The sequence below is a fragment of the Eleutherodactylus coqui genome, chromosome 4 (assembly GCF_035609145.1).
Source record: "Eleutherodactylus coqui strain aEleCoq1 chromosome 4, aEleCoq1.hap1, whole genome shotgun sequence".
NCBI classification, from domain to species: Eukaryota; Metazoa; Chordata; class Amphibia; order Anura; family Eleutherodactylidae; genus Eleutherodactylus; species Eleutherodactylus coqui.
In genome coordinates this window covers 73,593,600-73,619,540 of record NC_089840.1, presented here as the reverse complement: position 1 = coordinate 73,619,540, position 25,941 = coordinate 73,593,600, and the positions used below count along the sequence as shown (strand labels likewise).

The following is a 25,941-nucleotide window of genomic DNA, read 5'->3' as shown; positions in this document are numbered from 1 at the left end:
TAATAAAGTCTCAGTGTGGGTTAAAGCATGAATTAACATGTGGAACCGTTTATTCATTTTTCTGCGCACATTAGGACATTAATTTCCCATAGCCTCCACGCGTATGATGAATGCTCCGCATGCCTCTCTGCTGCTGCTCGAGCCATTTGCATATTTCTCGGATTGCATTGTGATGTAAATCAATTAAATTCATCTTAAAGCCTGTAGACATGTACAATTAAAGAGCCACACAAGAGGAAACACAAACCGTTACCTCAGCGTAAATCTGACCTGCTTCGCTCTACTACTCCGGTGATGAGCTGTTGACTTTTCACTACCCAGACTTAACACATTCAATCAAGTGGATTTAGAGGGAATAAAAGCATCCGTGCTGAATAAATCACTTAGGATCTTATATATCTGGTAAAGAGGAATTTCAGAATGGGTGAATAAAGTAGGGGGGTGACCTGCGGGCTGTGTGAGGGGAACCTGTGAATACATTTCTGTATTCTGGGATTTAAAGGGATCATGAAGTTTGAAGTGGAGCGGAGCTCTGAGTCATGGGGGCGGGCCATGCTGGCTTCTCCCCACCTCCATCATGCAGATTGACAACTTTCTCCCCTTTTGTGTATAGGGAGATCTGTCACTCTGCAGGATGCAGCCCGCCATGGTCCAAGCTTTAGAACTAAAAAGAATTCTTAAAATAATATAACATGGTAGTCATGACTGGATCAGGGTTGGAGGGGTTCCCTGCACAAATACTTTAGTGGGATTTGTTGAAAGGTTGCCAAAAGTCCCCCAATGTCTGCTGTGGGGAAAAATGAGGTTCAGCATGTTACATTTTGACATGCCTGATCCTAGGTGAAGATGGGGGTGACTGGCAGCAACTTAATCCAATTTTTCCTATGGCAGCAATTATGAATACTCAACCAGCAATGTCCTTTCACTTAGTAGTGCAGGCAAATTGGGCTTCTGAGCTCCAAATGACGAATACTACATACTAATAAAAGCTGCATAATCACCTCTTTCATCATGTATTAAGACAGAATTATGTTAGAGGTACACTTATACTGTATCCACACTTTCAGGTAACATAGTATGTTAGGCCAAAAAAAGACCTATACCCATGTAGTTCAGCCTATTACTTACCCCCCCAATGTTGATCCAGAGGAAGGCAAAAAATACCTTCAATGAGGTAGAAGCCAAATTTTCCTCATTTAAGGGAAAAAAATGTAATTCTTAACTCCAAATCTGGCAATCGGAATAATCCCTGGATCACCAACCCTTCGGAACTAATTAGTGACTATAACCGTTAATATTGTACCGCTCAAGAAAGGCACCCAGGCCACTCAAACTCTTATCTAATTTGCCCTCACCCATCCTCAAGCACAGAGTTCCACAGTCTCACTGCTCTTACAGTAAGGAACCCCCTTCTGCGTTGCTGTAGAAACTTTCTTTCCTCTAGACGTAGAGGATGTCCTCTTGTTACAGCCACAGTCCTGGGTATAAACAGATGATGGGAGAGATCTCTATATTGTCCCTTGATATATTTATATATAGTTATTAGGTCGCCCCCTCGGCCGTATTTTTCTAAAGTGAATAACCCCCATTCTGATGACCTCTCTCGGTATTGTAGTCCACCCATTCTGTTTATTACTTTAGTTGTCCACCTTTGTACCAGCTCAAGCTCTGATGTGTCTTTCTTGAGTACTGGTGCCCAAAACTGTCCACAATATTCCATGTTTGGTGTGACCAGTGACTTGTAAAGAGGAAGAACAATGCTCTTATCATGTGCCCCTAGACCTGTTTTGATGCACCCCATGATCCTACTTGCCTTAGGCAGGAGCTGCCTGACACTGGTTGCTCCAGTTAGCTTTACAGTTAACTAAAATCCCCAAGTCCTTTTCTATGGCAGTGTTCCCCAGTAGTTTCCCATTTAGTGTGTAATGGTGACATGTATTCCTCTGCCCATGTGCTGAAAACTTACATTTATCAGTGTTAAACCTCATTTGCCACTTTTCTGCCCAAACCCCCAACTTAGCCAGACGCATTTGCAACCGCATTCTATTACTTTGCACAATTTTGTGTCATCTGCAAATATTGATATGTTACTGCACAATCCTTCTACAAGGTATTAATAAGCATAATAAAAAGAATAGGGCCCAATATTGACCCATGTGGTACCCCAATAGTAACAGGGACCCAATCAAAGTATGTACCATTAATAACCCCCCTCTGCTTTCTATAGAAAGTTACATACATGCTCGCCCAGACCAAGCATTCTCATTCTATATACCAACCTTTTATGTGGCACAGTATCAAACGCTTTGGAAAAGTCAAGATACACGAGATCCAGTAACTCTCCCCGGTCCAGTCTAGAACTTATCTCCTAGTAGAAGCTGACCAGATTGGTTGAACAGTAGCGCCCCCTCATAAACCCATGCTGATTTGGAGTTATGCAGCTATTTCAGAATAAGTGTGTACATCAGGAATAGAACCATTTCTGGTCGTTATATGCCTTGCATAGAGAGACCATCCATGTTTTTTAAGGTGTACTCACACTTTAAGAAGACTTTTCAAAATAAGTTAACACTATTTTAGGCTATTAAATGATTTGTGTATGTATTTTCTGACAGTTTCCCCCTCTGCAGACTATATCTCTGATTCTAAGTGTTCCCTGAGCTAGTGGGTGTAGACTAGTTTCCAGAATGACTCCATACACTACACACAGAGGACAGCAGGATATCTTCTCTCGCTCTGTAGCACTCTCCTAAGTAACATCATCATCGTCACTAACTCATGCTGCTATCAGGGCTGCAAAATTTGGCCTTCTAAGTCTTGCTGCTGAGAGTGTCTCGAAAGTGCTTGAGGAAATTTGGAGAAAAGGATTCCTATGTAGTGGAGACCCCTGGACCATTGCTCCTTTTGTCCTCCCTATAATCTGGCCTGAATATCAAATCAAATGTGAACAGGGCCGAAGTCCATAACGTATAAAGTTTTATGTAAAAAGCGTAAACCATGACAGATTACTAAATCCATCATATGATGCACCCCACTGGCTCTCAGCAGACCACATACAATTAGACAGACTAGCCGAGCAGTACAGGAAGGTTCTTCTATACTGATGATGAAATGATTCTACAAGATAACAGAATTGCATTCCATTATATTACAGCACATTACCCGACAATGTGTGTAAGATATAGTGGTACAATAAGCAGAAGCTTTGTACTGATCTTTATATTACCTAAGGAATACCAGAAGGCATTGTAAATGTAAAGGTTATACAAAACTTTCTTCCTGTAGGTAAAGTGCCATTTGTTCACCTGGTAAGTTCTAATATATTCAGAGATCTCGGGCTAACATAATGCCCTGTTCTCATTTGGACTTTAATAGAAAACAGACTACGACCAGAACAGTCACATTTCTTGGTGTTTCGGCTGAGACAGGTTAACTGTAATCAAGTTCTGTGCTTGCTTTGAGGCCAAGAACATTCAGCCTAAGAAGAAACACATAAGCCATTTAAATTGTTTTTGAGTAGCACTCTAATTAGTCTGTTTTTCCACAGTATTTTAATTAGCTAAGGTCTTCGGCTCCAAGGTGGCCTGATCTGGTATTGGTCACGGAGACTTGTATACAATAATTACTTCAAGCTGAGACCTAAAGGACTGTCCCACCATGCTAATCCTCTGACCAGGAGGGCTTTAATTGTCTCTTCCCAGGCAGATCCATAACTTGATACAACAAAAGAATGTCACACGGCAACATAGTTCTAAAGTCTCTTTATGGTTACCAGCCGGTAAATCTAATGTTTTTTTTTATGAAAACACTGGAGTATTTGTAATTAGGCTGGAATTATCATTTTAGAATGCATTGGTCCTTTCCAACAAATAGTTCAGTGGTTCTCAACAGCATCAGTCATGGTCATCATGTAGGACATGTGCCTTCCAAATATTCAAGTAATTTCAAGGCGTAAAAACAGCTTTATTAATTTTTGGATAGATAATTTACAATCTATGGGAAGAGCTAAAATAGGTCAAATGGCAACGCAGCAAAAGTCAGCAAGAGCCAACGGGGAGCACTCTTAATATGAAAGCCTACCATGGCCTGAAAGATAAGGTGACTATGCACTAGGAGACTGGAGAGCTTATTTGCATATCCCTTTTCCCAGGGAGCATTGCCTGTTCTACAAGACTTCTTACGTGAACTTGACAGCCTCCACAAGGAAAAACATTATTCCCATAAACCTAGGAGGAATGTTTTCAGTATGGTCAAATGAATGAACTGTTCAGCTTATCACTATGTTCATATGTTAATTAAACAAGCTTCTGTTATGTTCCGGGGTATGTTGTAGGCAGCTCTACTGTAGTTTCAACAGAAGAGAGAATTGAAAGCTAGGCTGCTTTTAGATGAGACGATTCTCATTTGAACACTCTCGTTCAGCCTGTTTAGACAGGCAGACAAACCGTTGGCCCATTCAAACAGCCATCGTTCATTCTTTCACATTCTCTGTATAAGCGAATGTGAAAGACTGAATGATTGGTGAATGAGCAAACGATGATTTTTATGCCTACATAAAATGAATGACAACGAAAAGCCAACGATTCCTCTTAGTCATTGGTTTGTTAGTCAGACTCGTTAGTCAGATTCTTGTTAGTCATTGGCTAGCGTCTAGACGGAGCAATTACCGTTCACTGTCACCTATTTGAATGATAATCGTTCCGTTTAAAAGCAGCTTTAGGGCTCTTTTGCACGAGCGCTGTCCGCACGAAGTATAGCTGCGTGCAAAGATCGCGTGGACGGGCGAAATCCAGCTACCTGAAAGTAGCCCATTCACATGATCTGAGGTGCGTGCTGCATGCTTTCCAGCTCCCATAGGAGTATATGGAAAGCACGTAGTAAATATAGGACGAGTCCTATCTTTGCGTGCACCATGGAGCTGACATGCGAGTTTGCACTCGTATGTCCTATCTTCGTTAGATGCGCGAATTCAGCGCGTCTAACAATCGTTCATGCAAACGCTTCTATAGGAACCCATTGGTTCTTCTAGAAGAGTGTCCTGCGAGTGCCTCTAATGCGCTCGCCTACTAGAGCATCTTGCAATATCATGCATTTTGTGGGAGTTAGCTAATAAACCTTCTTCCATTAGTAGGGTAATAAGTCTTACCAATTCAGAGAAAGTGAAGATTCTCAAAAATGTGGAATGGCCGCCACATAGTTCTGATAAAACCCTGAACTTCATCAAGAAGTATAGAAAATATCAACTCATGCACAAAGCACCAGTGGGAAACGGGATTATCGATTATGTGAACTAAGCTAATACTAGTGAGTCTTACTGGAAGCCTGTGGACTTGGATGTGCGGGGCTCTCTTGACTGCTGGTTCGTTATACATAATGACTCATCAACAATCAGAATATTAGAGAGATAATATTGATCTGTAACACTTGCATGGATTTTGCTAATTTAAAACCATCAGTCTCCTATCCGGTTACATTAATTCTCTACTTGTGCAAACACAAGCTATGTTGTAACTTACTATTAAGCCTTTCTGTCATTTTACTGGTGCATCCACAGCACTTTTAATCGTCAAGTCATAGCTAGTCATATTAATCTCCAATAATTTCCTGCGTTATTACAGCAAGCGCTGGTATTGCCATGGTTTTAGTTCTCAACACCCAGACATGTCAGTCTGCCTGTATAGACGACGCCAGGATACATTTTAATAGGACATGGAGGAGAGGATCTGTTGCTAACCTAACCAGCTCATAAATACCGGCTGCTGTAATGAATTTAATAGCACAATATCAACAAATGTGCTTGTTTACATGGGTGGGGTAATCACTGCAGAAAATTACAACCCCATTTTAAGACTATAAATGAATGACAATTATAGCATTGGATTATACACTTTGCAAAAGCTGACAATATTAAAATGCATCAAGCTGTTAGCTGGGAGGATGTTCTGATCTGGAACTGGGATAGAAAGCGCTATACCAGGTCTGGCATTTAAAAAGGAAGCTCCTGCCGCGTCCGTTTTAGTAAATAATTGCATTCTCCATGATATAACGATTCTGGAGCAATTTTAAAGATAATTCTGCGCTGTAACGTTCCTCTGTTATTCCTCTGGAATATTTATGAATAAATGGACAACTGGGCGTTAAGTACCCTACACTGTCAGCTCTGATTAAACAGCGCCAGTGTCCTGGGACACCCCTCTAACAATTTATGTATTAAAGTAGATATGTCAGCTCCTCTTTAACCAGTTCCATAGACTATAAACATCTAGGCGGCCCATACCTGGTAAGGAAGGGGGGGGGGTTAAAACTTTGGTCAGAGAGTGGTCATAATAAATGGCTCATGGAGTGTTGGACCTCCTGTCCTCGGGTGATTTTTCACTGTGCTTCCCGCGGCGATAATCCGCACACGGGTAACGCAGGGAATGCTTTTTATAGGATGACTATGTCTCAAATGTCCACGAGCGGGGGGGAAAAAAATCGCTTGCGACTTTCCGCTCACGTTAAAAATTGCTGCATTATAGATAGGTTCATCGCAGAAAATCGCGGTGCTAAAGTGCTTCTCGGCGGCGACTTCCACAGCAGAAATTCACGACGGGATATCACTACGCCCGTGGACAGGTGGCCTTAACCCTTTCCAATCCAATTTTGGATTCAGGGTTTCCTAAAAGGATTTCTCTTTTTGCTGTTATGCAACAGCGCCATCTGCTGGCTAAAGCCAGTGTGTGTGCGCCAGAGAGGCTCCGACAGCGGAGTGGCTGGCAATAGACGGTAAGAATACCCTGTCGGATGCCTTTTGATTTTGGAGCTGTACAAGCTTCGAGCAGAATGCAGGAAGATGTCAGACAGTGGATTGGAAAGGGTTAAACAGTAAGACTTTTCAAAAAGGGAGTCTAATTTTTGCTTTATTGAAGTAATTCTCAGGCTGGGCAGATGTCTCTCCGTCAGTTAATGATGGCTTAAGTATATTTGCCGTTGATACATGGCTTCCCTCAGTGACATGGACACACATAATATCATACACACCTTGATTTTTGACTTCAGCAAACTCTTTGTTGTATTCATCTAATGTCTCGCGGAGCTTCTGATTCTCGGTTTCAATATCGTGCATTCGTTGAACCTTTAGTTGCAATTGCTGTCCCAGATCCAAGGCAGGTACTGGATCTAATGGAAAACACAAGTTTGTTCCCGTAAGATTATTCTCCCAATACAGTTGTGCTACAACACAAAGGTGACAACAAATCTACTAAAATCAACACAGCCTGGAACCATAATCTGCTATTATTAGGCAGAACAAGTATAGAAGACATTTGCCATATATATAATATGAAGCAGTAATTCCTGACAAGAGGCGGAAAGACCACCAAGGCTTGTTCACTCCAGTCTAGTAATTTAACTGCTGGGAGCGATACGTTACATACTTGCCCTAGTATATCGCAGCGTGCTAATGTTGTATACATCCAGGAATTATTGGTAAGGAAAAGCAAGATGGTCACATCACTCTATATTCCTATCTGCTGTGTGTACATGATGAATAACACAATTATTGGCCATTCTAGGACTCGCATATGGCATTTTCCACCAATTTTCCCCTTTGCAGATTTCAAATTTTCAGTCTTCTCTGAGCTGGTGGGTGAAGACTAGCTGCTATGTCATCTCCCATATACAGTACACACAGGATAGTAAGAAATCTTTTTTTTTTATCTCTGTAGCAACATGGAGGGCACTTTACAGCATTACTGAGCAGTGTAGATGTTAATCTAGCAGCTATGAGAAAGCAAATCACTTAACAGTTAGCAGAAGCAGCATCTCTGTGCGAGTCTCTCTGCTTCTGGCTTTCTCCAGCAGAATCCTTCCCCCCCCCCTTTTCTCTCCATAGAATTTTATGGATAGTATGAGACCACAACAAGTAAAACCTCCTTCCTACTCCCTGTAATTCATCTTGGTGTGTCTGTTACTAGAGACAGACTTCCCATGACAACAGGCAGTGAAAAGAAAAATAGAAGGAAGGGAGATGCCTGAAGGCCAGCACTTTAGAGTAAATTTTTAGCACAGAAATGTCATTTTAGGTAAATAAAGTGATAGGCACCTTTGCTAGTTATCACATTGATTATTATATAGGCACGAGCTTTTTCAAAGTATGGTGCCTATTTAAAGTAAAAATGTTCAACACACTGCTCCTTGTATGTAAATCTAAAATCTTTGTAAAAAAAAAAAAAAGCAAGCACCTGGAAGGAGTTGTCATTTTGCTGCAAAATTCAGCATAGATATGCAAATTATAGAGTTGTGGCGTGATTAGATGAGTAGTTTTGCCACCTGAGGCCTTAAAAGTGGTTCCCCTCTTAGCCTTTAAAAAGGCTCTCAGAGGCTCCTTCTCTGTAGTGACCTTCCCCCCCCCCCACTTGTGTAGCGCTTGTTCCACTAGACGCCTCTACAACTCAAAGAGATTTCGCCTAGTGAAGAGTTTGAGAGGGGTGCATTATCAGAATGCAAGAAGCTAGATGATTGTACTGACAAATTGCCCGCTACCTGGGCCGTTCTGACCAGACTGTTAGGAGGTGTTGGGACCAGTAGATGTGTGAGGGCGCCCACAGAAGAAGACTAGGCTCAGGACGCCCTTCACAGACCACCATTCGAGAGGATTGTCTAATCATCCAACAAGCATGAGCGGCTCCAACTGTTTTGTTGTCCGCCATCCAGAGACAGGTGGCATCATCGTTACACCCCTGCGTTTGTCAGAAGTATTTCCAGGTGCTTGGCTGAAGAACACTTGGTCTCACGGGGCCCACTATGTGTTCTGCCTTTCACACCGACCCACAATAATCTCCTCCGCTTGTAGTGGTGTCATGAATGACAAAATTGGACTGCTATTGAGTAGAACAGAGTTGTCTTCAGCGAAGAATCTAGGTTTAGTTTGAGCACTGAAAACGGTCGTATGCATGTCGGGAGACCTAGGGTTGAGCGCCTCAATCCTGCCTTTGCTGTGGAACGATACACTGCCCCATTGTTAGTGTGATGGTCTGCAGGGGGCCATGGCATGACCATGGGTCACCTCTAGTAGTGGTAAGAGGGACAGTAACAGCTCTATGTTCAAGACATCCTGCGGCCACATGTGTTCCTCTCATGGTGGCTTACAAGTGGCATTTTCCAGGAGGATAATGCTCGACAGCAAGGGTGTAACAGCACAACATTGTCACACTTCCGTAGTCTGCCCAGTCATCAGATTTATCACCAATAGAACATGTATGGGACTATCTGGGATGACAACATTGACAGTATACACATTTACACAATCTAAAGACTCTGTTACAGTAAGTGTTGAGTGATATGCCGCAGAATACCATACAGAATGTGTATGCCTCCATGCCCGCCTGCATCACATCTTGTATCCAAGCTAGAAGTGGTACAACAGGGTACTAGAGCCTCCATGCCCGCCTGCATCACATCTTGCATCCAAGCTAGAAGTGGTACAACAGGGTACTAGAGCCTCCATGCCTGCTCGTATCACATCTTGTATCCAAGCTGCAGACGGTACAACAGGGTACTAGAGCCTCCATGCCCACCCGTATCACATCTTGTATCCAAGCTGCAGACGATACAACAGGGTACTAGAGCCTCTCTTGAAGGGGTCGGTTTTCCGCAAAAAATTAACCTTTTGCTGACTTATATTAACTTTACAATCACACATAGAAAGTTACATTCGATTCTTACAACTCCTAGGTGCTTGAATTTTTGGTGACAATCTAGGTACATTTCTGTATACAGTATCTCTGTACAGTTTTATAGGTTTGCTTTCTTGTACATGTATACATATATACTTCACTTTATGTACTGTATATTTATTCCACTCTAGGAGAACAATTTCTACTCATGTGTTCTGACAGTTCGCCATCATCAGCGGGACAACAGTTGCTACGAGACCCCCTTGTCCCTATGTAACACTAAACTGCCAAAGGACAAGGCAGGAAGTGTTGTCATAGACACAGAGGCTATTCTCACAAAGAGGTCTGTAACTTCGACCTACGATGATTTGGCACAGGAATAAGAGGTTTACTTTTAACATTGTAAAGCAGGATTTAGTATAGCCGTCTTTGTAGTTCCCCTTTAACAATATACTCAAAAAACAGCAGTATTCAGCAAAACAAAAAAAAAAAAAAAATCTTCCCATGAGCGAGACTCATTCATCAGAAAATAGACACTAGTTATAAATAGAGAATGTTACTTGACCAGACGTGTTTTATGTAATTACAGTGAATGAGAATGACACCCATTAGACTGTCTGTCTCTTAATGCATACTTATTGCATTACGTTTACAATTGGACTGACCATTACGGCATCGATTTCCAATACTAAGATAATCAGAGCATCTGCTTGAACAATACTTTGCACAACATGTTGGGGGGTTTGCTGGAGCAGAGAGGACTTGGGAAAGATTATTGAATACATGTCTGATGAGGGCGCCAGATTTAGTGGTATAAAAGGCAGGAAAGATTTAGTCTCATCCAGTGGAATGCTAAACATCAAACTAAATGGATCAACAACAGTGTACATTAGCGAGTTCATTTAACTTCAAAACATTGCAGTCATTCATTCTGCGGACCACCCTCAGCTTGTAGGAACATAGTGTATATCTGTTAACACATTAGACATGGACACATGCTTTTCCTCAGCTACTCGAGAGGAGACTGTCGCTTGAAACGGATGGTACCGAATTTCACTTGATTTCGCTCGCCCATTAAGGAAGAGCGTGTGGCCTGCTGTAGTCCTGCACCCAATAGGTTAAACAAAGACACATTGTAGCCCACATATAAGTTGGACCGCTTCCAACTCATTAAAATAAGCTGTAATTCATATTTAAAAGGATGGAGACAGACAGTCGAGTCTTCCAAATGCTAGTTAAGAGTTCAGGAAAAGCCCGGTCACTTCTCTGATTATTAAGTAATGACAGCAGCCTTTAAAATTAGAAAGCAGAAGTCTGGAGAAGAGCAACAGCCACCCTGTATATATCCAACTCTAAGAGGGGAAAAGAAAGCTGGATGGACCCGTACAGACTGTGTAGAAGAGACGCTCTGATAGTATATATCGTACGACATAGATCAGTAATACGAAAGTGAGAAACCGCTTGAATTCTATAGAAGTTAACGGAATCCATGACTGATACATTCATTTCCTTTTCTTTAGTGTTTGTTACTTTTTGTTACAGAGAAAACAAAGGTGCCAGTGGGAAATAGGACTAAGGCCGCCTGCAGACGGCCGGGTCGGATCCGGCTGCGAGAAATCTCGCAGCGGGACCCGACCCGAGCGTCTGCAGAGAGCAGCGCGTCACTTACCTGCTCCCACGGCCCCGGCTCTTTCATGTGCGCATGCGCAGAGCAGAGCCGGCGGCCGGGGAGTGACGTTTCTGTGCGGGGGTTCTGCAACCCCGCACAGAAAGAGAGTATACCGCGATTTGTTTGCTGCGCGAGATTTCGCACGGCTAAATCGCGGCCGTCTGCCTACGATTGCGTTTGTTAACGCAATCCTATGGCAGCTTCCAGCAGTGGAAATTCTGCGGGAAATCCCGCCGCAGCATTTCCGCCCGTCTGCAGGCGGCCTAAAGGCCTCCTTCACACGAGCGCATGCGTAAACCGCTGGGGGGCCCCACAGCATTTTATTGGTCTGTGTGATGCCGGCAGAGCTGGCTACCGCCGCGGATTGCAGAGAGTGCACTGCGCATGACTGCTATCTCACGCACGCGGTCATGCACAGTGTGGCTATTATTTTTTTATTTTTTTTAAATTCCCTGCTCTGTTTCATAGCGGGGTTGCGTATATATTGTCGTCCATACGCAATGTATTGCGTATGGACAGCGTTGCATATGCTGCTCATGCAAGAGAATAGGGCTCACACTGCATGATACGCGGAAAGATGGAGCATGCTGCAATCTTCTACACACAGTATTTACACACTAATGTGAATGGATCAATGAAAGTCCATGTACTTTCATTGACTGCATGTCATGCAGCCGTGCATCGCGGGCGCGTAATCACGGACATGTGAATGGGCCCTATAAACAATAACAAAATAGTATTTTTTAGGATCCCCGACAGTGAGAAGACAAAAAACCTTTTAATCCCTTGTACGTCACTCCAAATCCTCTAGAGGTAGTTGTTCCCTGTGAAGAGGTCTCCTCTCTGTCTATTGAACGGCTCCAAAGCTCTGACTGATAGCTGGTTGGACACTATAGGTGTCAATCAGAACTGTGGAGCAGCTCAATAAACAGAGAGAAGAGCAATTCACGGTAAAGATGCACTGAGTATTACCAGCGTCAGTACACAGGGGAATCAAAGTCCTTTTTTCTGACTGCTGGGGACCCCAAAAGCAAGACTAGAGGTACCTTTACATGCCTCTCCTCTGCCCCCTATCTTGCAAGGGCAAAACTACTGAGAGACTCACTTAAACTCAACAGGAATTTAAAGCTCTGCTTTAGAAATCGGAGCTACAACCCCAAGATATATTATGAAAGTAACTGAAATAGGATTTTGATATTACCAATTATATAAATTATGTGGTTTTTAAAAGGTAGGCATTCATTTTAAGGCTTGTTTATTCGTAACAACAATTATTACAATTTCTTTCTGAGCAATCATAACTACTGCCTGGCCGATGCAAAAACACGTTCTGGGCTGTGGTAATGGGATTTTAGTAGTAGTAGTACTATAGGAATTGTATAAATATTAAAAAAAAGGGTTTTGTGAAAAAGTATTGTTACTGTATTATTACAGCTGTTGCACTTCCTTTGGTTGCGTAAGTAAACACAAATCTTGCTGTACTTTGAGCTCTAAACCTCTTGATCACGTCGCACATGATGTGGGTTTTTAATACAGTACAACTTTAATAGTGTGGAATAAGGCTAAACTTCTAATAGAATCGTATCCTAGGCCGGGGGTCCACAGAGACTTCTACTGTAATCTGCCCATCTGTGTCATAGTTGCACATTTGAGTTTATCACAATTGTGGTGCAATTTATTTTCCTTTTCTACATCAAAAAATAGTTATTTGCAGGAAGAGATTTATAGGGAAAGTCTCAAGGACAAATCTAGTCCATACTCCCTACTAGGGGAACAGAGTAAACCAAAATAAAAAACAGGTTGTTTTCTTGAGACAACTCCTTTCAGTGGTGGGAAAGTTTGTTTTAACTAACTTTGGTGTGATTGACTAAATGCATTCCTATGGATACTTGTGTTGTGCAACTAACTGATCTATTCTAAGTATTACTTGCAAGCAAAACAAGAACAAAAAAAAAAAAACAGATAGCACTCGGGGTAGTATACCAAAATGCTAAGTGCAAGGTCATTGTAGTAAGTCTATTTTCTATCTACTGCATTCTCTTGCATTTACCATTACTACCCAGGGTGCTACCAGTTTTTTTGTCATTAATTCACTTGTGTCATACAGAGTCCTGTTTGGATGCTTGGAGCCAGCAATCTCCTTGATGGATATCCTGCCGCTGGGGGGAGTTTTACCAGTATTGTGGATTCCTTTCTGACTTTCTTGGCCCTTAGGCTTCCCTCACACAGGCAGTTTTGTCCAGTGTTTAGCTTTGACAGCTATGCACGTTCTATCTTTGGCCGTTTTCAGCCCTGAGTCGCCCACTGAAATGAATGGACAGCGGTTTCAGCGCTGCTGAAAACATGGCACAATTGGTACTACATTTTTGGTAGTGCTAGCTACACCTATAAAAAAAAAAAACAAAAAAAAACTCACCTAGCTGGCGCCATCCGGGTCCCTGCCGCTGCTTTCCGGAGCTCCAGGCAGGATTCCGGAAACTTGTCATCGCCGACAGAGCATCTTTTGCTAGTGATGGGGCTTGAAGACTTCACCTCCACCACAATTGGCACATCAAGGACTGGCTCAGCCAACCAGAGCTAGCGCTCGATGAGCCAATCCCAGCCATTCAATGAATGGCTGTGATTGGTGCATCCAGCGCCGACCGTGATTGGCTGAGCCCGCGTGCTCAGCCAATCAGAGCAATCTCTTGCTGGTGGCGGGGTCTTTAAACCCCAACACTAGCAAAAGATGCTCTGTCGGTGATGACAAGTGCCTGGGAATCTGCCAGAAGCTCCGGAAAACAACGGCAGGGACCTGGAGGGTGCCAGCTAGGGGAGTATTGATTTCTTTTTTTTTTGCAGCTTTCTTAACTGCGTTTTCAGCTGTGCTGAAAACACGGGCAAAACTTTGTCAAAAATGCATGACAACGCTGCTAAAACTGCAGTAAACGTTGCATTGAAAAATGCTGCGTTTCTGTAAACGCCTTTGTGAGGGAGGCCTTAGGGTGTACAGGGGTTCCTTCTTCCTTGGTCCTCCGGTGACACCGGGTGAGTGTATTTCTTTAATTCCATTTTCAATAAGATCAATTGCCTTGGAGCGGTGTCCCACTTTTGTAACTTTTATTCATTTTTAACTATTGCCTGTAAAAGTTTCTACAAAACCCTACCCATCCCTTACATACTGGAGATATGTTAAGCCTGCTGGAAAAGTACAAACTCACAGGGAATAATGTTCTCTATTGAGAATACAGAGTACAGGTTGTTCAGTACCTACTGAAAAATGTTACTATGCGCGAATATATCAAAAGATAAAAATAGGTATTATGATAAGAATTGTGATACTTAGCCAGTGGGAATCTTTACACATAATCTGGTAAATGAAGGTCTGACATAGGCCACACACAAGCAGCAATCTGAAAGGAGATCTGGGCAGTCAGCCTCTAGAATTATTACAATTGCAGAAGATAACTGCTCGCACAACTCGACAGGGGCCGACACTGATTATCTTCCTACCACATTGATAGATTAAGAAGATCTAATAGTTGCTATGGTACGGTGCTGCAGCTAGCATCAGGCAAGTTTCAAGAGAAGTTCTAAAAGTTTGGGCAGCAAGATTTGTTTCAATGTTACAAAAAGTAACACCACAAATTGCTTGCAAAGTCATACATTTCTTTCCTTTCACTAATGTCATATTGAAAATGCAAATCTGTATCTTCTCACTGTCAAGGGTAAAATCAGTTATTGCAATAAGCTCAGTGTTCATTGTACGAAGTCCATCTGTGCTGTCATTTCTAATTGACTGGTGGGAAGAGTGGGTTTTCTGGCTCAGTTTCCCGGCAGACGTAGATGAGAAGGTGGAAGAAGAATTGGAAAGATGTAATCAATAATACTTCTTGTCGGTTTAGGTCTGTAGCTCATCATTTGCAACCGATGCAGATGGCAGACTATTGACCCCTTATGTACTGAGGTGGGACTTCCAGAATGCTGAAAATAGCACCGTTGACGAAATGATAATCTGGGACCGCGATCAATAAGTCATATATCACATTGGACTAGTGTGTGAGTAGTGGGAGTGTTATAGGAGCCCATCTGCTTACTGTAACATTGAAAACAGAGAATCCATTTTTAATGCAAATAACAAGTCAAAATTAATGTGAAACATCTAATGGGTTGCTGTGGTTAACACCAGAAATGCGACAAGATGTGTTTTTAATAATTATGACAAGTGAGTTCAAATCTAATCATATGTAATCACATGACTGGTAGCATTAAGCAAGCCATAGACATTAGATATTTCTTGGAAGACGACACCTAATTCTAATGTAATGTCTATCAGGACAGTTTAAGACCCATTGGTGTCTTTCTTCAAGGATCTGATGCGACACTTTCAACTTGGCTAGTTTTATGGTTTCCACTCAAATAAGTATGATATTTATGCATAATTCTCATAGGAAAAATTGTTTATGTCTTGGAAAATATATTTTCATTATGCTCTATATACGAGTTTCCGGATGAGCTATTCTCATTGCTTTAAAAAAGATTTTTTTTTAAAAACTGTTAAAAAACTCAGAAGACTTGTCCAATTGTGCAATCAGGAAGAAAAAATATCCACCTCTAGCGAGTAATGTGGAAAAAAAAAATCACATATTGAGCTAAAGAAAAAAAATCATTTTACATAAATGGGAGGTTTTATTAATGGACAAAAGTTCTGTTGAGCCCATCAGCTTAAGTTTATAGGACTTCAAAGTAGCTAACAGATTCTTTTTAATATGATAGCCAATGTAACAACCAGCAAGACTGCAAATCACTTTACTTAGTTTAGAATTTTTGTGCTGAAAAAATCCTTTAAAAAAGTTCTAGCTACTAGGGGGTCTTCCTTTATTCTAATTTGCCACCAACGCCTATTGACAAGTGAAATCCATCTGTAGTAACATACAGAACAAGACAATAGAGGAAGTAAAAGAGGTTGATGAATCATGCTGCACAGAAGTCTATAGACAGCAGAGGGAAAGCAGGGGGAGAATTACTCACAGAGATGTGTTGCCAGAGAGAACTGAAAATTACAAATGCAACTTCTGGAGTGAGAAATTGGAGAGGAATGCAGGATACAAGTCATACAGTGGCAAAAAAAATATATTGTTCACTCCTTAAGTACGCACGTCTTAATCTGACCTATCACCTGTTTTTTTTTTGTTTGTTTCTTTCACCTAGTTAAAACCAGATTGTAAAACATAATCACATTTTTCAAATCTGTTTTTATTTTCTGATAATAAAATTTTTAATTCTAATATTAGTCCATGGCAATGGGAGGCGGCCGTCTTACCTGAGCTGTAGTTAACAGTGTTTAGAGATATAGCTTTAGGGCAGAGCTCATGGGCCATTCACACAACAGACAATACATGTATAAGGGTGCATTCAGACCACCGTATATCAGCTGGGTTCTCACGCCCAGCCGATATACGGCGTCCCTCTCTGCAGGGGGGGTGGAAGAGCCAGGAGCAGGAACTGAGCTCCTGCCCCCTCTCCCCCCACCTGTACTATTTTCAATGAGGAGAGGCGGGACAGGGGTGGGGCTAATTCTCGCAACTTAGCCCCGCCCCCATCCAGCCCCCTTTCATTGCAAATAGTGCAGAGGGGCGGAGAGGAGGCAGAGAGGGGGCGGGAGCTCAGTTCCTGCTCCTGGCTCTTCCAACCCCCCCCCCCCCCCCGCAGACGAGGACATCGTATATCAGCTTGGCGTGAAAACCCAGCCGATATACGGTGGTCTGAATGCACCCTAAATCTGTATATAAATCAATGTATAGATTTCATTGTAATCCTGGCTGTGATGATAGTGAGATAGCTACTGAAAAGTGATCTATACAGGACACAAAATTTCAGACTATATTAGGCTCAGTGGTCAGTGTGAAAATTGTAGGATTGTAGTTTTAAAACATAGAAAGTGACATTAAAAAGTGAAAGAACAAAAAACCCCCACCAAATTCTTAAATATCTTTGAGATAAAAACTTGATTTCTGCAATAGGTAATTTTCTGATGACACATTCCTGTTAATTTTCATTTCGTCTTCTTATGTATTGTTAAGGAGAGTCTAGAGCTTTGGGTCTCTTCAGTCCAACAATGTGGGTCAATCCAAGTCACCGTTGTCAATACCTAAAATGAGGCACGTGGTATCTAATTTTCATGGCCACAATAAATGCCACTTCCAGCGCCATTCACAAAAAGGAACTGTGCACGTTATACACGCCCTTCTTTGCTTTAGCATGAAGATGAATGCCCCTCTTGTGCGTTCGCCTTATGCTACTACAACACATTCCTGCATACGTTACTTTTTGCCAGGGCTAATCATACGATTACATAATTAAACCAGCTGTCTCATTATAGAAAATCAACTGGAATTCAGGGCCTAATTAGTCATACAGCAATTAGCATGCTGATGAGCAACTGATGAAAAGCTGCCTGGATTTCAAGTGTGTCAAGACCACCCAGTTATTTAGTAGGCAGGGGGGCACTGAATGGCGAAGCAATGACTGAATGCCGGACATGTTGATTATATTTCACACACAAGCTGCCCTGCCCATTATGTTACCTCAAACCGCACAGAAAGCTGATCCACCTAGTCCAGACCTCCGCACTTCCAAAACAGAGCAACCCGATCTAATTGTACTATACAAACACAAAGTACAAAGGGGTCAGTAACATGTGCTCTGGACTCGCATCCAGTATCTGAGATCACCTCTCTTGGCAAGAGTAATAGGTCATGAAGAAGTGGTCTCCAGAGAAGAAGGGCCGATGTAAAGAAAGGAATGTCTAGATACTTCATTTTCATTCTATAGGCCTATCTATAGCTGTTAGAATAAGGATGCGTTCCTTTGTCGGCCTTGAAAGGTTTTCCGCTTTGGGCTGCGTTCACATGGTGCAAGATTGGTGCGATTTTCAAGTGGATTGCATCTGAAAGTATTTTGGTAAGAGACAAAGCGAGAAGAGGGAGCTTTCCAGATACAGAAGATAAATGTGATGTCAACAGGGCTTTAAAAACTCAACAGGCAGAAAGAAAAATCTATGGAATAAAAAAAGTAAAACCACCTGATAAAAGTGTCCATAAAAAGGCTCATAGATTGAAATGCAAATACAACTGACATCTTATGAGATCTGTAAATTCAGACCATGACAGATTCAGTGTAGTGTTATAAAGCATACCAATCGTCATTGTATGGGGTGTAGGGTTTCCTGAACATATGAGGATTCAGTAATAGTAAATACTAGTAACTTAAAGGGGTGGTCCCAGTTCTAGTTTTTTCCCTAAAAGCATGTTCACCAAGAGGTACAATAACAAATCACCATATTACTCACCTCTCCCCGCTCCCACTGTGTCCCAGGCTGCAGCTCTGGGCCTCTCCTTTGATGCCACGTTTACAGGCTATAGTCCCGCCTGTTTATGGGTTGTCACAGGTGCTGCAGCCAATAGCAGAGCTCAGCACTCGATCACGGAGCTACGTTATTGGCTGCAGCGCCTGTGACGGCCGTAAACCGGGTGGGACTGCAGCCTGTAAATAAACAGAGCAGCAGAGGAGCGAGAACCAGTGTTGGACACATTGGGAGGGGGGAGAGGTGAATATATGCGGGTGCCTTATTTTTCTGCATGGGGAACATACTTTCAGTGAAAAAATATAACTTAAACCACCCTTATAAGTCAGGATGGAGGGATGCATATGTGTCTTGCCATAAAATAACACTGCCTCCTAAGTTTTGATTTCAGAGCAGAAATAAGGGTCTCCATTAAAGGAGTTGTCCGATTTTTAAACTTTTAAAGACCTTATTAATGTGGACATATGTATCTCCTATACCTACATTATTCACTTTTAGGTTTACTGTTCCTTTAACTCAGTATTTCCCACTCGTCAGCCTAAGTTTTTCTGCATGTTCCCAATACAAGCAGTCTCCCCTGATCTAATTTCAATTGGGAAAAAGTGTAGAGAGAGGCAATTAAGCTGCACCCCTTAGCTAAATATCATTTTGTTCTTCTGCAGACAAACAGATGGGGGAGGCTCCTGCTGCAGCCAGCTAGACACAGTAGAGTGAAGAAGAGGAGGTGGGACATAGATTGTCAACTAGGACAGACAACATTTCTTTCTATATTTCTCTGACAAAATGGGATCAAAGAAGAAGAAGAAGGGAGGAATTTGGGGCATTTTTTCTTACTTTCAGTGAATATTCTGTTTCCTGTTCCTTTTATAAGGGGGAAGTCTCTAGTTGCCATACCCAGTATGGTTAAGGCTTACAAAAGGAGCCTCATATTCCCGAGGACCTGGCATGTCTGTTTTACATGGAGACACCATTGCTTTCAATAGAAACTGTGATAATGTCTTGGTTGCGGGAATCGCTGTACGTCTAGGTGCAATACAGTTGAATGAAGCAGGACATCCCGTGGTCAGGTTGTAAGGACTCTTCAGTTAGCAGGTATAGATGTATGTAACCCTGTCTGTTATGCATCAGCCTTTGAATCTAGGCTTTTCTTACTTAATTAAAATGCCATCCTTAAGCTAATATTTTATTTACATTTTAACCGAATGTTCTACTAAATGAAGCGAGTGGCATAAGCCTGAGCTGAAACCGCCACACCTGGTAAATAACTATAATTAAACGCCAGAGAAAGTTCCTACCTGTAATTGTTGTTCCCAGTAAACCTTCAGAGAGACACAATGTATTTCCTAGTCGGGGCCTTGCTTGCCTTAGGCCAAGATGATTCTATTGATAAAAGGGTTTGTAACGTGTTTACACTACTAAATTATAGCTACTGAATGCGGGACCTGTTCCTCTGGCGTGTACGCCATACTGCTTACCCAACAATTTATCGCCATCACGGGACATGGTAAATGACACAACTACGGGCATTAAAGGTGCTCGGTGGATTTAATGTCTAGAACACATAGTAGACGGGGAGCTTCCGAGGTGCCCTGTTCTGCTGCAGCCCATAGTCGCTCGCTACATATTTTCCTTCAGCGATACCGTGACAGCTTTAAAAGGTTATTATTAATATTGAACAACCTGAAAATATGCAGTTTCTAGTCTGAGCTATGTTTCTGCATTGCTGATGAGCATCACACGCCCCATGCCTTATTGATGGCTTGCTGATTGTCTCCACCTGGCTAAACCTATTTCTCTGCTACCGGCTCACACTCAAAAATGACCAAAAAGGGCCGACCACATGATGTCAATGCAATCTGCTTATAAAACGGATTATCTTAATGCTTCACACTTTAACCAACAGTGGGTACTCACCTAAAATAAGGCATACCAGAGCCATTCAATTCCCTAAATCAATTTTGTATCCTATAGCCTAAAGCTAAAATGCATTTGTCAGGTTCAAACATGTATAGATAAAACATATTCTTCAGAGGAAGCCCCAACATGTCAAGTAATAAGGATACACTGTGTTCTACCTAATGCATAACCTGAGGTGGCCATGCATGACTTCAATCTACTACTTACGTGTCAAACACAATGCCCGGTGCCTCATTTTATGTGGCCCACCGGCCGTGCAGCAGGTCCGGTCCGGCGGTAGCAGTGCAGTCTGACTGCTGGCATCTGCTGACCTGTACATATAGCAGACAATGAGGGAAGAGGTCGGCGGTCGCACACTGCAATGCCACCGGACCGCACTTGCAGGCTAGCTGAGTGGAATGTTTGTAGAGATGCTGCCTGGCTCAAGGGCAATAGGGAGGTAGCTACTACTACTGGGACCGCTATGGGGATCACGTATTATTATTACTGTGGCCAATACAGGAGGCACTATTACTACTGAAACCACTATGGGGGTCACTATTACTACTGGTGCCCCCCATATAAGGGACACTTACTAGTGGGTCCACTATGGGGTCACTATTACTACTGGGGACACTATTGGGTCCCTATTACTATGAGGGCCACTATGGTGGTCACTATTAGGGCTCACATTGGCATAAACGCATACAAGCCCAAATCACTTACGTCCGCTTTTTTTGGCGGCCCCAGCATATTTTTGTGTGCTCAAATACACTGCAGATTTGCACATGGAAAAAAGAACGCATTGAAATGGTGCACAAATATGCAGTGAAAACACAGGTGACCTGCATATTCACTGCAAATTTGCACTGGCCCATTCACTATTATGGTCTACTGCGGTGCACAACACGCACCAAAATAGGTCAAGCCGCATGCTTTTTTATGCAGTAGATTAAATAAATGGGTTCTATTCACTGATTATTACTCACACAAATACACTCCTGTGACCAAGTCCTTACTATATAGTCTTACAATTACAGTCAGCCCTTCGATGGCAGCCATAAGGCTGATGTGGCCCTTGGTGAAAATGAGTTTGACACCCCTGGTCTATTGTGTCTTTTGATTCTTTAAGTCACACGTCGCCCCCTTCAGGCACTGCACGACACAATGTGGGGCAGATGCACTAAAGACTGGCAATCATATGTGCCAGGGAAAGATGTGCATCTTTGGATGTCTGTGCACCAGAAATACAAATATATATTAGCTATGAGCTGACATATATTTAAAGGCTATGTACACCTTTGCACTTTTTTAATCAATGTGTTTTTGGAAATGAAGACTCTTTATAATTGGTTTTCATTAAAAACGTCTGATTATTTGATTTCTGGGCTTGTATTGTTTTCCGTGGCACTGCAGACTGGAGAACTGAAAAATCTTAGCAAATTCTGTAAGTCCGAGTAAACTGACAGCACCCCCCTAGCCTGCTCTCCTGTTGTGAATGTGCATTCAGTGCCTTTCCACTGAGCTACAGAGGGATGTAGTTCACCTCAGGTGTATTTTCTGCTCTTAGCAGTAAGGGGGAGGAGGACCAACAGCTACTCAGCGAGAAGATGGAGAGACAGCTGTGTAGCATTGAGTAGGCGTGGTTATACTACACAGCCTCTGATAGATGAGAGGGGAGGGGGAGCTGAGCTTGTGCATGTTCATAAGAGATACCAGCTGATCAGTGCTTGGAGCACCCCAGAGCCAGAAACCTAAATGTAAGGTGGCTTTCTAAATATAAGAGGGAAAACTCAATGTAAAAAACATAAGTGAATATTTTTTTCTGCAAGGTTTTAGTCAGATACGTATTAAGTTTTCATGCCTTTAAACAAGTTTCTGGTGTAAATTACAGTAAATGTGTCAGACCATAAAAGCAACATTCCACCTGCACATTTTTTTGCAACTTAAAAAAAAAAAAAAAAAAAAGAAAAAAGTGACAAAAGAAGCTAAATACAATGAAAAGTTTCAAATTCCTGTACAATTATGGCATGTGGTGCATGGCCATAATAGATTATCCCAGTGTATTAGTTCTACACTTAGTGTTCTGTGAAAGTGCAGTCCAAATCCAGTGTAATTCATTGTAAATTGTTCTACATGTATATATGTTTTTTCATAGGTAGACATCAACACAGATTCCTCAACTGCATGCACTGGTGGCGATCACATAACTTCCACATGTAAAGCACTTAATTATGTGTTACACCTGCTCTGGAAACTGAACTGCGTTAAAAACAGCTAAGAGATTATACTTTGTTTTTTCCTTTTGCTGTGTCTTGAACACAAAAAAAAATCAGTCTAAAAAGATGGACATTTAATAGAAATAACCAAATACACCCAGTCAGCAACCCTCCATTCAGGTACTTGGCTGGTAGAGCAAAATCAAGAACATAGGGTAGTGCCCCTTCCTCACAATGTGCCATCTAATTGACCAATTGCTATTGCATGTGGTAGCAGAATGCTTAGTTGGACACTAAACACTAAGGCCGTTTCCACATGGGGCAGTGGGGGTGTGGTAAAAACACCACGAAAAACTTAATTAGCAAAACCTCAGCAAAAATGCATGTTGTTTTGTTGATAAGGTTTGCATGTGTTTTTTACGGCACCCCAAATGCCCCATGCAACAATCGCCTAAGCGCTTCTAGTTTTTATGGTCACAACAACAAGTATATCTGCCTTATTCATGAAAAGAAACATTGTATCAATAAGCATTAAAAAAGTTTGGTCCTCTGCAAATTAATCTCCTAGTATTTACATTTGCACGTCTGAGTAAGATATCTTTCACTAAATAGGTCTTATATGTTGGGTCATTTAAGGTGAACCCATGGCTTTATATTTAAGGACATGCTTTTAAGCCTCAACCCCCTCCACATAGTATTCATTATTTTGCTCAATCATTCACTGATGAAACATTCTGTAACTTGCCACATCCTGTATTAAATCATTAAACTGAACCCTAAACATAAGCTGCAACTGCCTCGTTCTGCTGAATAGAAAGTGTATATCCTGTGTATATATCAGCTATTTTCTTACTGAATTACTGGAAGCTTATGTGAATTACTGCAAGCTGTAACAGACCATATTCAGGAGCCGGTATGGAAGAAACAAAGGTTCCCAAACCAAAAGTCTTCTCCACATTTAGCAAGAGGTTAAATGTCCAAAAAGCATCTACTCTCATATTCACTTTCATTGAGGTTTCTTAATTTCATATTTGACAGTCCTCAAAGATCAGAGCTTGAAGACATCTTTGGGTTTAAAGTCTGATTTAGTCAATGATTACTCTTGCTCAATCGTCTTTTCTTGGGCTGCCAAAATTATTTTTTGCTGTGTTTTTTTTCGTGACATATAGGACTATTTAATACCTTTTTCACAAAAAAAAAATATTTTCCTTTTTTTTTTTTAGGGGTAATGTGTACAAAAAGTTAAAAAATATTTTAAAATTAATAAAACTACGTGAAAATAAAGTATAGAAATGGGCTCCTCATTTCATTTCAGACCTTTCGATATATAATTTGTATAGTTTTGAATTACAAGGTTTAGATTGCTGTAGGCTGTTTTGTTTGTTTTTTGAAAAAATATATTTGCATTTTACTATGAAAATTTTTTTCTCCCTTTTTTTCTATTTTTTTTAAACATATGTGTCCTCCAGGATGCCATATAAGACTGGGGGAAAATTTACACTGTTATTTTTTTTCTTATTTTACACTTATCTACTGAAACTGGGGCATTCATAGGAAACCCAGTAGGCAGGAAAAGAGAAGGCAGAAGAGGTTTTAAACCACTTCTCCATCTTCTCCTTGGGGTCTTTGGCTGTCTTTGTCAGCCGAACACCTGCTAGATTACAGAAGCTTTAAACCTGTGCCATATATTCACAATAGCACAAGGTTAAAGCCCAGCACTAAGTGCAGTATATTTACGGCGCTTGGTCCTTATGTGGCTAATGTTCTATCTTCATGTGTTTTCTTCTCTTTTGCTGGCGTTATCCCACAAAAAAATGCACTTATCTGCAGGATGGGTGATAAATGACCGATTGCTGGGGGTCCAACTACTAAGGCGTTGCACCTCAATACGTCCACTATGTGAAAGGCGCGGCAGTGTATATGCATGATCACCGCTCCAATCATTTCCATGAGGCTGACAGAGACATTCAAGCACTGAGCTCGGCTATCTCATTGATGGTGAATGGAGCAGTGGTCACACATGCTCACTGCTACTCCATTTACCTGGTGGACTCAGGGTGAACTGTTCTTGTGATCTCTGTAGATCCCACCAGTCAGACCCCTTCATAGGCAATCACCTATCCTGTGGATACGTGATAAATGATTTTCATGGGACAACTCCTTTAACGCATGTTGATAGTAACACACTTATCCTTCCTCACCACATTTTTTTCCAAAGGTCTCATTCGGTCAGATGATCAGATCAGCAATACTGATCAGCACTGCACCATCACTTACTCCTGCTTTAACTAAAAGGTTGTAAATGTATGAAATCCGAGAACAAGTACTTTCCATATTTATGTAAGGACGGGTGTGAGTATAGATGCAAAAATTCATGTTATAAGCAGCGAGATAATCAACGTTATGCAAGAAGATAAGACTACTACATAGTTCTGGAAAGAACAAAAATGGTTTACCTGGGACATCAATTAATCTCTTATAAACATTCAAGAAGGCAGCTTCAGCTTCTTTGCTTCTTTTACTTAATGCATCGATCTAGAAATAAGAGAAAAAATAAAAATACTTATTTTGTAGGAACTTTCACAAGATCATTCTTCCCCTAAAGCGGGAAAATTCAACTCATCTGGGCAACTGGCAACTTTTTCAATGCAAATATAAAATTATGGTTGTATGAAGATACAGCCCGGCTCCATAACAGGTGGGATAACTGAAAGGAACAGACGGGTCATCTTGCTGCTGCCGCTGTAGGTTTGGATTAATAAGGAAGATTTAAAAATCACAAACTCTATGGTAAAAACAGTGTAAGAATTCCAAGCTGACCAGGAATGCCATTATTCTTGATCTGCAAAAGACTGTGGCTCACAACAATTCCTCTTATTTCCCTAAAATGCTACAATGCCACCTGATAATAGAAGACCACAGCCATGGTAGGCACACATTTACATTTCCAGCCTTTGTCCATTTGTAAAATCCCATATCACTGTACCAAACCAATGGGCGCCATAGAGGCAGCGTTAAAAGGCCATCTTTTGAGCGATAATGTTGTGCCTAAACGCGCTGCTATCGTGCACTATTCATCATCGATGATTTCTAGCGAGTGCTGCATGCTGTTTTTTTCAGCGGGAGGCGCTGATACCATTCTTTCAGCTAGTATCC

The 25,941-nt window shown here is 41.7% G+C and overlaps 1 protein-coding gene across 4 annotated transcripts in view; it reads right to left on the bottom strand.

Moving 5' to 3' along the window:
• The window catches only part of CUX1 (cut like homeobox 1), a 378,084-nt gene that overhangs the window by 217,695 nt on the left and 134,448 nt on the right, over window positions 1–25,941 (bottom strand). For all 4 annotated transcript variants that reach the window (XM_066599650.1, XM_066599646.1, XM_066599647.1 and 1 more), the window contains 2 exons: window positions 25,242–25,320; window positions 7,021–7,158 (listed from right to left, as the gene is read on the bottom strand). In XM_066599650.1, the coding sequence (XP_066455747.1) occupies window positions 7,021–7,158; window positions 25,242–25,320 (217 nt within the window). The remainder of the gene's footprint in view (window positions 1–7,020; window positions 7,159–25,241; window positions 25,321–25,941) is intronic.